At 45.4% G+C, this 13,071-nt stretch overlaps 1 protein-coding gene across 2 annotated transcripts; it reads right to left on the minus strand.

The window, feature by feature from the left end:
* Window positions 1–5,795: 5,795 nt before the first annotated feature.
* Window positions 5,796–10,725, minus strand: LOC144070869 (tumor protein D54-like). Of its 2 annotated transcripts, XM_077595367.1 has the most exons (9): window positions 10,464–10,725; window positions 9,880–9,947; window positions 9,335–9,483; window positions 8,983–9,030; window positions 8,066–8,167; window positions 7,937–7,963; window positions 6,224–6,250; window positions 6,095–6,143; window positions 5,796–6,019 (listed from the first exon to the last, which is right to left on the minus strand). In XM_077595367.1, the coding sequence occupies exons 1-9, from the start codon at window positions 10,480–10,482 to the stop codon at window positions 6,011–6,013; spliced, it is 498 nt and encodes a 165-aa protein (XP_077451493.1). In that variant the 5' UTR covers window positions 10,483–10,725; the 3' UTR covers window positions 5,796–6,010. The 2 variants fall into 2 exon arrangements, with proteins under 2 accessions (XP_077451493.1, XP_077451483.1); XM_077595357.1 differs by having other exon boundaries at window positions 5,796–6,143.
* Between the last annotated feature and the right edge of the window lie 2,346 nt (window positions 10,726–13,071).

Consider the following 13,071-nt stretch of genomic DNA (forward strand, 5'->3'; position numbering starts at 1 on the left):
GCCAGTTTTTTTTCTGTCACATCTGTCGTCGACGTGGTGGTCGGGAAACGGGAATTGGGATCCAATCGCAGGCGAGGAATGGGAGGGAAGTGGAGCTCAAACCAAAACGTTAATAACTTAGGCAGGATTTTTGGAAGATAACCACGACTTAAATATCAAATCACAAAATCAAACCTGACGGGAGGACATGGGGAAACGGTGAATATGAAGCACGGCGTGCTGTGGAAACTTGGCATAGTACATAACAAAGCAGACGATCCGACACTGGCAAAACATTTCGTGTTGTATTAATAGACAAAACAGGAACTAATTCTCAACCGGCAAAACGGCAAGTCAGGGGGGATAAACAAGAGTGGCAACGCGAACATAAGAACCCATGGAGAAAACTATGAACGCTAACACGGGCATTCACGTTGTGTGGGGGAAAAACTATATCCAATCCAGTAGTATATTTCATTTTTTTCCTCCCGGACGGAGTTACATAATGGCCAGATGTTGACATGCGGTGCCGCCCTTCCCTCTCCCCTGAGCAAATGTAGGTCGGCCAGACCGCAATCCGCGGGTGAGCGGGCGGAGTCCCACCCACATTTTCACTTCCCAAAATAAAATCCCAACTATAAAATACAACTTACCCTGACACGTAAGTGCAAGAAGCCATGGTGACAACGTTCCTGCGTCTGTCCGGTTGTCCGCCCATCCCGTCGGTTCCGTTCCTCGCGAAAAAGTCGAACGCCACGGATCCGTTCCAAGCAGGAGCGGCCATGGCGGCCCCGTTCAATTTGAGCGAGTCGTCGTCGTCGTAGCGTGGCCTCCTAAACGAACGGTCGTCACGCCGGTGGAACCCGTGCGACGCTTAGTCCAGGGTAACGCCAACTATTCCACCATGGATGGCTTTGTGTAGACTGCAGGGGTGTCAAACCCTTGGCTTATGGGATGCTCGGTTTTCGTATGTCCAAGGCTTCAAATTCATCAAGGTGGTCTTAAATGGGTCAAAATGGACAAAAGCCGGCACTTCGATCTGAAATAGGTCCAAAAAAGTCTTGGACATCCACGATCTACAGTCCAGGGGTCTCAAAGCGGTCCTCAAAGGGCCGCAGCGGGTGCAGGTTTTCATTCCAACCCAACAAGCGGACATATTGAACAATTGTAATCAGTTGATTGCAGCCAGGTGCTACTTATTTTAGAAGACCCTGATTGGTTAAAATGTCGACACGATCGGTTGAAACAAAAACCAGGACCCACTGCGGCCCTTTGCGGAATTGGATTGAGACACCTGACTGTAGAGCATATGTGTTAAAGCGATTCCACCGAGGGCCGCAGTGGGTCCTGGTCTTTGTTCCAACCGATCCAGTGCCGACAATTTAACCAATCAGGTGTCTTCTAAAGTAAGTAGCACCTGACTTGAATGAACTGATTACACTTGCAAAAGGTATCCTCTTGTTGAGTTGGAATGAAAACCTGCACCCACTGCGGCCCTTTGAGGACCGCTTTGACACCCCTGGTGTAGACTGTGGAAGCCAGTCCAGTCCAAGACTTTATTGGACCGATTTCAGACGTCAGCAATCGAAGCGCCGACTTTTGTCCATTTTGAACCATTTAATTTGGTGAAATTGAAGCGTTGGACATCCGAAAACCAAGCATCCCATAAGCCAAAGCCTCCATATAACAGGGGGCCACACCCCCTAAACTATTTTCCACTGTGTGGAAACTATTTTCCCCTAATTGTAATACAAAGACCTCTAGTAAGTGTAGATTGAATCCAAAATGAAGAAAACGCTTCATCCATTCCTGATTTCAAATGATGGCAACCAAATCTAAGAAGGTATGACATCATATCGACTTTAGTTTTTGGTACTATGGTTAAAACTCCAGGTAGAAATGGCCCCAAATCAACAACCGAGTCCCCCAAAGATAAGGTTAGACTTCCAATTTGTCGCCATGGGGCGAGGACACGGCGCCCGACGGGCGTCCAATCCGTTCGCCCTTGGCGGCGGCCCACGAGCAGCCATAAAAAAGCTTGACCTAGATTTCTCGGCGCGTGCCGGAACGCAGGGAACAGCTGCGAGCCGGAACGCCGACCCCCCCCCCCGCCTCCCCTCGCCCGCCGTGCCCTTTGCCCCAATCATTTCTGGTAAAATCAAGAAAAAGTGGACAAAGTGTAGCGCCCGACTTGTTTGCATTGGAGTTGCCCGCCCGGCCACGTTCTATTCCCGTCCAAAACGGCGGGGTCGCCAAGGTCGGACCGGAGGGGGGGGGCGCCTGTCTTTTCTAGGGGAAAGTTGAACCGGCCCCAAAAGTCTCACATAAACAAAACGTGCTCGTGCCACGTGGAAGAAAAATCAGGTCAGCTAGCTTCCCATACAAGGCTCACCCTCTTCTCTCTTTTAGGGCATAGGAGACCCTGGAAAATTGTCATTGCGGACTGGTATCTGGGGAAAGGGTCCAGGCGTATCTTCCAGTAATCAGTCCTGGAAATGTTAAGTCTCTACCTGGAGCCATCTGTCCTGGAGGGTGACCTCGAGTTTGCCCCGGTCTCAAATTAAACACACTCTTATACAAAAATAATTAAAATGCATACATCTATAATAGTATCCCAGAATAACCCCAACATGGTTCAACTCTGTGTGTCACGTGCACATATACCAGTACTACGTGTACACGTAATTGCAGTGGCGGTCCGTGCATTTTCTCGTAGCGCCTTCAACGAATCAATCCAATCCTCAAAAACTATTTAATGGCTATAAAACCTCTACTGCAGCGACAGCTGCGACACACACAAAAATAATCAATAAATCAATGCACAAAAATGGGGTAAAATCCACTTCCTAGCAGCTTTTCATGATTAAAATACAAATACGGGAGCTTTTGAGACATTACAACCGTGCCAGGGGGGGTGATTTTCCCGGGAAAAGACAGTGTTGAATGTCAATGACCGTACTGGCAAACATTGCCCGAAAATGGGGTAAAATCCAGCCCAAAACAGCATTTATTGATTCAATACAAATACTGGAGCTTTTTAGACATCAGAACCGGGCCCGGAGTAGCAAAAATTGCACTAAAATGGGGTATAATCCACTTCCTAGCAGCATTTAGTGATTAAATACAAACACTAGAGCTTAAATAAGCTGGAAAATTGTCCGTGTCGAGGAATCTCTCGGCGGGCCATACGTTACAACCGAAAAAGGCAAAAAAGCGTATTTTTTCAGCCTCTTGCTGGAAGTGCTTCATCACGCTTTAAACCAGGGGTAGGGAACCTATGGCTCGGGAGCCATATGTGGCTCTTCTGATGGGTACATGTGGCTCTTCGCTAACCTGTGAGGTAAACTACCGTATTTTCACGACTATTCGGCGCATCGTATTTTTAGCCGCAGTGTCAGTAATGAGTGCTATTTCTGTATTTTAAACACACAAAGGACGCACCGTTTTTTAAAGACGCATATATATTATATATTATATATGGATGAACATCGAAATGCATTAGCGCTGGCTACCGGAAGCAGCCTATTTCCGGTTTCCGGTGCGCAGTGACTGCTGGGATATATAGTCCTTGCACGCTACACCCACACGCTAAAAACACGTTTTTAAAAAGGCAACGGAAGCAAGACTGAGTTGGGTTGTACTTTATTTAGACATTTTACAACTTACTCACGTCATCATCACCCACACATCCATCCAAGTCCTCATTTTCCGTGTCTGAATTGAACAATTGTCCAAATGAGTCATCGAAAACGCTGAGTTTTAAACGTTCGTCCAGGCGGCCACAATCCAAACAGTAGCTAGCTGGTAGCTAGCGTAACTAGCCTGACGCTGCCTGCCACCGTTTGTAAAGCTGTATTGATGTCGATGTATACAGGCCACAATCCATTTGCAAATAGTAGCTAGCTAGTAGCTAGCGTAACTTTTCCAACGCTGCTTTCCATGCTTTGTCAAGCTGTATTGATGTCAATGTATACAGGCCACAATCCATTAGCAAATAGTAGCTAGCTGGTAGCTAGCGTAACCTTTCCAACGGTGCTTTCCATGCTTTGTCAAGCTGTATTGATGTCGATGTATACAGGCCACAATCCATTGGGTGTATTGACAAAAGAACTACTACATATCCCAGCAGCCATTGCGCAGTACTTTGTCTACAGGTAAATTAGTAGAGTCGGTGTACCCTATCGACTGATTCATTTCATTTTATCGTGATAACAATTTTAGTATTGGTCCATATATAAAGCGCTCTGGATTATAAGGCGCCCTGTCTATTTTGGAGAAAATTTAAGACCTTTATGTGCGCCTTATAGTCGTGAAAATACGGTACTTGTTTATGGCTCTCTCTGTCAAAAAGGTTCCCGACCTCCGGGCTAAATCAAATCTTTTGGGCAGCTTTTTGGAAAAAGATAATCCCGTCCGGGTTCAGTTCGGCACCCCCCGACGGCAGCCCACTGGAAAACACGCGACTCCGGCCTTATCGCCCGGTTACTGAGTGACAAATCTATGTTTGTCCTCTCGGGGTCGTGGCTTTTTTTAGGCCTCCGTGCGGCACGCTATCATCATTCGGCGAATCCTTGGCACCGTGTGGGTGACCTGCACTCATTTTTGCACCCAGTGCTCTACTTTTTCAAGCTACCCAATCATTTGTGAGGAAAAGAGACCCTGTTTGCTTTTCCTACTTTTGCACATGAGTGGGTTCAATCTGCTTATCCTGACTGACCTGCCATTGATTCTTTCTTTTACGAACACGATGTAAAGAAGTGAGCCTTTCTTCTTAGCATATCTAATTCTAGTAAAATTTAAGTAAAACTCCTGTCAGGGGTCAACTTTTCTCCAAAAGCCCCTTTAGTCAGGGGCCACCTGCACTTCCAATCCCATGGGATTGGACGTCTATTGCCGTCCAAGGCGGTGTAAGAGTTCAATCCGTCCGAGCATTCGGCGTTCTTTTTGGTTTGTAACTTTGTTTATATTTGAAATGATTTTCATAGGGGATTTTTCACCTTTTCCATTCGAATCCGAAATACAGACAGGGAGCTATGTAAAATTTCAGTTGCTTTGGCGCCCTCATGTGGAAGCTTTTGGAATTACACAACCCGGCCAGAACAAAGGTAACAAAAGATTACAACAAAATTAGAATTCAGTTTTGTGTAAAGTTACATTAAACGAAATCTGCCCAATTTTAGTTAGATTAAACACATTTAATTTCTATTAAACCACCAGTTATGTGTGCTTTGTTAATAGATGGCGAATTAGAAGAAATCAAACATTTTTTCCAATCCAATATCCTGTTTTTGGTGTTTTTTCAGAGTGCTGGAACCAATTCATTTGTTTTCCATTCATTTCAATGGAAAACGTCCGCTCGAGTGACGAGAATCTCGTCATACGAGCTCAGTTCCGGAACGGATTAAGCTCGTATCTCGAGGTACCACTGTATTCCTTAATAATATTTCAATTGTGGGCCCGGTTCTGATATCTGAAAAGCTCCAGTGTTTGTATTTAATCACTAAATGCTGCTAGGAAGTGGATTTTTACCCGTTGAAGGCGCTACGAAAAAATGCACGGACCGCCACTGGTATCCATACAGGGGAATGATTGGTCTCCAAATGACCCAAATCTAGTTTTTTGAGCCCCTAAACATAGTTTTTCTTTTTTGCCCCCTCAATTGTATTTACAAGCGTGTTTAATCGATAAAAGTAATCATTGAAAAAAGGTAAAATGATTTCTAAAATATGGATTTATTCATATTTAGTCACTTTCTCAACAAAAATATCCTCTCTTATTTTGCAATTTCATTAAAAAGCAAAGGAAAAAAACAAATGTTTGTCTTATTTGTCTTTTAAAAGTTTTTTTTATTGTTTTTTTTTTAAAATACTAATACTTTTGGAGTGTGGAAATTGTACATTGACGTGATTTCAGCTCCAGAAGAACCGCGTGGAAAATGTCAAATTTGACAGATTATCTGAGCGACGATCATCAAGCGGAGATGGATTTTGGGATGGACTCAAACCTTAACCTTTGACGTTTCTCCCGTCCGTCATCTCCTCTGGAAAGCAAAGACGAGAGCGTCACTTTGGACGCGAATAACGGACGGTCAATGGCGGGCAACCACGGCGTCAACCTTGGCGTTGCCCAGCATTTCCTCAAAAGACTTGAATGTGGACGAGTGTCTGAGAACAAGAAGAAGAAGAAGATTTTAGCGCTCGTTCCGGTGCTAAAACGTTAGCCAAACTAGCAAAAGTGGGCGTACCTCATGGACGGAACGCTCACGTGGTGGCTGCCATGAAAGGAAAAAACAACAACAAAAAAAACACTTCATTGGCAAATATCTGTATCTGTATTCCAAGATGGCGCCGTTCACGTGGGAGCCAGTGGCAGTAGCTCTGTAACACTCTTATGTTTTTCGTGATTTACAGCCCTTCTATCTTTTTTAAAATTGCATTTTAATATTCCTTAATACAGACGCTCCCCTACTTACGAACATTCGAGTTACGAACAACGGTGCATACGAACGTGTCTGTAAATTGCGTTTATGTCGAAAAATTTTGGTAAGTTGGATTTTGTATTTTTTTTTTTCCGAGTAGTGCTTCTTTCCGCCACTAATACCGACGACGCCTGGCGCTGTGATAGCTCAGCTCACCCTGCATCTACCTTCGTCTGCCCAGTTCGTTGCAGTGCGGAAGTGCGTGAACGTATCTCCAGTGCGCAAAGAACATTTTTATCATTCAATATCTCGTGCATCCATTATTCTATAGGGTTGGTGAAAAGCGAAAGGCTTCTATTGAGGGAGGTGCAAGGAAGAGGCAAGCCAATTCAATTGAAACCAAAGTGGCAATAATAATGAAGCTTGATGCGCGTGAGAAAGTGGTGAGCGTTGCACGGGAATACAACTTGAATCGTTCGACCGTCGGTACCATTTCTAAACAGAAAGATGGAGCAGCAGGACCCAAATATTGAACGTTGCACAAAGTTTGCAAATCAATTGAATGATGCCATACAGTGCTACCACATCATTTATGATGAAAAAAGAAAACTGCAATCGTCATTAGATAGCTTCTTTCGGCCACTTTCTAGTAAATCTCTCTCTCTCTAATGTATGTATACAGTACTGTATGTATTCTCTCCATGTTATTAAATGTTTTTTTTCAGTACAAACCAATGCGTGTTACTTATACAAGCCTTAAACATACAAATGCACTTATATAAACCTTCAATATACTTATATAGGCCTTAAACATAAATTATAATACAAAATATAGCACTGAGCAACTTCCGAACAAATTCAACTTATGAACAATCGCTCGGAACCTAACTCGTTCGTAAGTAGGGGAGCGTCTGTACATTCCTTTTTGCTTTTTACTTGAATGTTTTTACAACTTTCCTTCTTCTGTTAGCCTGGCTTCTTTCGGCTACTTCTTTTTTTGGAACCATTCAGCCATGCCTACGCTGTCACACACATGGGACTAGCTAGCTGTTACAATATGAAGGAAGGAGCAACACCTGGGTGCCGCCGGGGATTCGGAGCCGGACAAAAGTGCCGGGAGGAGAGGCGACGCTTCTGACCAACCATTCCATCGTGGGATAAGATGGAAGAGCTGTCGGCGCTTACCAGCAACGGAGTCGAGGGGCTCTACTCTGCTACCGTTGTCTTCAGCCCTACAGACTACTGAGGAACTGTGACTCTGCATATTCTCTACCTCGGTCACAGTCTGCAGAAGTTCCCCATCTTGTGGAAGACTTCCTGTGTGTGCTTCCAGTTTTTGTTTCCATTTTCCAGTTTCCATTGACTTGGATTTGCTTTTGCTTTGTTGTTGTGCGGCCTTTGCGACTGTACTGTCTAACTTATAACTATACCTTTTCTTGCTACTGTCACAATGACATTTCCCGAATACGGGATGAATAAAGTTATCCAATCCAATCCAATGTGCGTGTGGCAAAAAGACGGCGCGGCACGTTAGCTTACCGTGGCGGGCCGGGAAGCGGCAGAGCTCTGGCGAGGCGAATCGGCAAACCGAAAACAGAGACGTAAAAGAGAGACGCCAGCGAGTCACTCGCCGTGACGTGACGCCTCCGGGATTGGGCGGGGCCGTACCTCATCTGCGCCAGCCTCCTGGTGATGGCCACGCCCACGTCGGACAAGGTAGAAGAAGTGACGCGGCCGGCGTGAGCCAGACCTTCCTTGGTCCTCACGCATCTGCCGTGAACCAAAACAGTCCGTTCACCTTCCAAAAAAGCCACGAGACCCGCAAATATTCATTCATCTCCCTCGTAAGATTCCCCGCGCCTATCCTATCCTATCCCGACTGGTCGCCAGTCAGCCGGAGGGCACCAAGAATGCAGTGAAACCCAAAAAAGTGGCCCAAAATGTGCAGCAAGTCTAGCAGGAATGCCCCCAAACCACCAAAAAGTGTCCCAAAACTAGGAACGCCCCGAGACCAATGAGTGTGTTCGCCGTTGTAGTATATTGGTACTATTAGTGCAAAGTTATCACAGCCGTCAACCTGGGTGTATTGACAAAAGGACTATACGTATATCCCAGCAGTCACTGCGCACCGGAAATAGCGTCTGGGGCTGCTTCCGTAGTCAGCGCTATTACGGTTCGATATTCATCCATATATAATATATATATGCCATGCCTGGCTGCGTCTTTAAAACGGTGCGTCCTTTGTGTGTGTCAAATACAGAAATAGCAGTCGTTATTGACACTGTGGGTAAAAATACGATGCCCCGAATAGTCGTGAAAATACGGTACGTCCAATCGCTTCGCTTCCAGTCACGGCGGTTTTTGCGCTCATGGAGCCGATGACACCCGCGAGCAAGGTGGCTCGGAGTTGAGCGCCCCCGAGGCGTCGGCGCCCGCTAATAACCCGCCGTCTAATTCCGGCCGTAAGGCTATTACCGTTGCCGCAATCCCATTGGAGAGGGCCAATGTGGTGTGACGCGCTCCGTCACGCGGGATCAGGGGGAGGGGTCAGGGTTCGGGGTTGGGGAGAAGAAATGACGACTCACGCGTCCGTGTTGCCGATGTCCTCCAGGACCGCCGAGGCCCTCACGTAGCTGAGAAGAGAAAAAAGAATTGTCAGGAGGGAAAACCCACGTGATGAATGACAAGTGACCTGTAAATGACAACAGGAAGTCCCTCCCAAAGGGACCCAAAACCTACGGGAAGTGACCTCTAAATCTCCAGGGAGTCATCCACCATCAATCAACAGGAAGTGACCCGTCAACTCCTCAAAAATCAACAGGAAGTGACCCGTCAATGCCTCTAAAATCAACGGGAAGTGACCCGTCAACGCCTCCAAAATCAACAGGAAGTGACCCGGGACCCAGTGACTCGAAAGGTGATGTCGGCGGGACTCACGCGGAGGACGTGCGCACGTCTTGCCAGCCTTTGGACAGGTTGTGCTTGAGGTTCTCCAGCGGGCCCAAGCCCAGTTGCCTGCGCAGGTCGGCGGCCGACTCCTCCTTGCTCAGCAGCGCCTCCCGGAGGGTCTCGATCTCTTCTTCCGTCTGGGGGATGGATGCACCTTTCCGTTAGCCGTCATACGTTAGCCGTCATCCGTTAGCCGTCATACGTTAGCCGTCATCCGTTAGCCGTCATACGTTAGCCGTCATCCGTTAGCCGTCATACGTTAGCCGTCATACGTTAGCCGTCATACGTTAGCCGTCATACGTTAGCCGTCATACGTTAGCCGTCATACGTTAGCCGTCATACGTTAGCCGTCATACGTTAGCCGTCATACGTGTCATACGTTAGCCGTCATCCGTTAGCCGTCATTCGTTAGCGTCATCCGTTAGCCGTCATCCGTTAGCCGTCATCCGTAAGCCGTCATCCGTAAGCCGTCATACTTAGCCGTCAGCCATTAGCCGTCAGCCATTAGCCGTGGGCCCTCGCTGGCTTCTTACCTTGGCCAATCGGAACCTCAGCTGGTCCGTATCCACGTCGCCGGGCGGGAAAGCGTCGTCTGCCGCACCTTACAAAAGAAACAGAAAAAGCACGCGCGTAGGTCCGCCGGTTTTTAGGGTCAATCAACAACTCCAAAGATTCCCGTTTCGCCGGGATCGCAATCTTTATTCGATTGGACGATTGGTCATCCGACTAATTCATCCTCATCTGTCTTCATTGATCTGTCCGACATTGTTTAATTAAAAAAAAATCGTTTCATTTTTTCAATTAATTCAAAAACAAAGGCAAAAAAGTCAATACTAGCCTCTTTATAATGGGTTTCAAAAGTATTTTTTCTTCTGACTATGTGTAGACATATTTGGACATGAATTGAATCTTAGTCAAAAATAGCATGTGTGTGCATGTTTACTGACATCCTGTCACGCAACGTCAGATGGGGAAAAAAAAACCGGCTCACGCATGCGCCCTACGTACGTGCCTACCTGTTGCACACGCGAACCAGCGCCGGCTATTATAGAATTCTACATGCCAATCACTAATGTTCCCTTTAAAAGTGTGATGAAGGGAGTTTTTTCTTTCTTACCAGGTCCCGCTCGACTCATGACGGCTTTCTTGTTCGGGTTCGGGACAGACAAGTCCGTTGTCCGCTCGTCCGCTGGCTCTGACGCTTGTTTACGTGCGATGAGTTTAGCGCCAGGGGGGCGGGGCTAATGGCCACTCGCCCACGCAGGCTATTCGTGGACATTCATCTCACACGCGCGGTCGACAGATGGAGCCATCGAATTGTCAAATACTTTCTTTGGTCCAAAGTTTGGAGCAAATCCGTTCCTGGGGAGCCGCTGTCATCCAGTTTTATGGCATAACATGCCGTAAAACAGCATAACATGTCGTAAAATAACGTAAACTAGTAAAGGTTACCATATACCAACGTAAAATAGCGGAATGTAGTGAAAACTAGCATGAACTGGCATATGCAAATGCAACCTACATAATGTAAAATAGCATTAAGTTGGGTAAGCGGTTGGTTCGCGGGCCGCTTTAACGTCAACTTGATTTCACGTGGGTCGGACCATTTTAAATGGCCTAAGCTACTGTAAAAGAGTGCAAGATACTATTAGCTAGCGTAAGATACGATAGGCCAGAGTATGAGCTAGCGTAAAGTGGTTTAAAATGGCGTACGATGTTGCCAACTAGCTAGGGTACGATAGCAAAAGCTAGGGTAGCTAGCGTATACTAGTGTTAGACGGTGTAGGGTAGTGAAAACTAGCATAAGCTATCGTAAACGATAGCTTTAGCTAGTGCTAGAGTACGATAGCAAAAACTAGCTTAAACTGGCACACAATAGTATGCGCTAGCATGAGATATCGCCAACTAACAGGGGCAAACTAGGGTATGCTATAAATGGCCTAAGCTACTGTAAAAGAGTGCAAGATACTATTAGCTAGCGTAAGATAGGATAGGCCAGCGTACGAGCTAGCATAAAGTGCTTTAAAATGGCGTACGATGTTGCCAACTAGCTAGGGTACGATAGCAAAAGCTAGGCTAGCTAGCGTATAATAGTGTTAGACGGTGTAGGGTAGCGAAAACTAGCATAAGCTATGGTAAAAGATAGCCTTAGCTAGTGCAAGCTAGCATGGACCAGAGTACGATAGCAAAAGCTAGGGTAGCTAGCGTATATTAGTGTTAGACGGTGTAGGGTGGCGAAAACTAGCATAAGCTATCATAAAAGATAGCCTTAGCTAGTGCAAGCTAGCATGGACCAGAGCTATCTTAAACTGGCATACAATAGTGTGCGCTAGCATGAGATATCGCCAAATAGCAGGGGCAAACTAGCATAGGCTTTAATGGCCTAAGATACTGTAAAAGAGTGCAAGATACTATTAGCAAGCTTAGCGTAAAATAAGATAAGCCAGAGTACGAGCTAGCGTAAAGTGCTTTAAAATGGCGTACGATGTTGCCAACTAGCTAGGGTAAGATAGCATTAGATGGGATAAGCTAGCAGGAGGACCAAAGCTCCCGTGGACTCTTGTGGTCGGAGACAATGGGCCGAGCGGGCCTCGAGCCTGGCGCACTCATCAATAAAAGACACGCCATTCGCCGCCATCCACGGGACCGTTCAGGGAACATTTATTCACCGACAGCAAATGGACTTTTCTTCCAGACGTACGCACGCGCGCACAGACACACGCACACGTACAAATAACCATGCTACAACATATAGAATTTGGCGGTACTTGGCCCGCAGCGTATAGCGGCCTCCCTCGGCTAGCTAGTACGAGTCGATGCTCACGATATACAATAACACTTGAAATGATTTCCCACGTCAACATATGACCCACGTCGAGCTCTCGTCTTCCCCGTGAAAAAGCCACGGACCCGCGGTGGGGGGAACGGGAGGGGGGAGTGGGGTGGTGGTGGTGGGGTCGGAGTACATCTCGGCAAACGTCCACGTGCTTAACTCCTTCGCCGCCGTGCACGCGATAGACGTCAAGTCCGCTCAAAAAAATTAATTAAAAAGGAGTCGGCGACGGAGCCGGAGCTTTTTCAACTTTTTACAGCGGGCTACACGTGAGCGACACTTGAACGGCAAAAGAATGGCGGACAACGCCATTTTTTTTCTTAACAGATATTAGAACGTCAACCGCAAATCAACACAGAAAAGCCCGACATCCCAAAGTAATCAAGGGAGGGGGAAAAAAGCCACTTTAAATGGGGGCGGGGTTCCTTTTTTTTAAATGAAAGAAATAGAAGTACTGGGTTCAATATAAATATTCAATATGTATTCTATATATTATTTTTTAGTATTAGTAAAAATAAATATGATATATTAATGTTATTGACTAGTCAATTAATAATCAACAAAAATAAATAAATAATGAAAAAAAAATACTCAAATAAAAAATATATCATTATTAGTATTTGAACTTTATAATTATGATATATTTAGTATTAGTAAAAATAAATATGATATATTAATGTTATTGACTGGTCAATTAATAATCAACAAAAAAATAATAATTTAAAATAAATAATGAAAAAACAAATACTAATATAAAAAATATATCATTATTAGTATTTGAACTATATAATTATGATATATTTAGTATTTATGTCATATTTACTATTAGTAAAAATAAATATGATATATTAATGTTATTGACTAGTAAATTAATAATCAAGAAAAATAAATT

This window comes from Stigmatopora argus, chromosome 1, assembly GCF_051989625.1.
Source record: "Stigmatopora argus isolate UIUO_Sarg chromosome 1, RoL_Sarg_1.0, whole genome shotgun sequence".
NCBI classification, from domain to species: domain Eukaryota; kingdom Metazoa; phylum Chordata; class Actinopteri; order Syngnathiformes; family Syngnathidae; genus Stigmatopora; species Stigmatopora argus.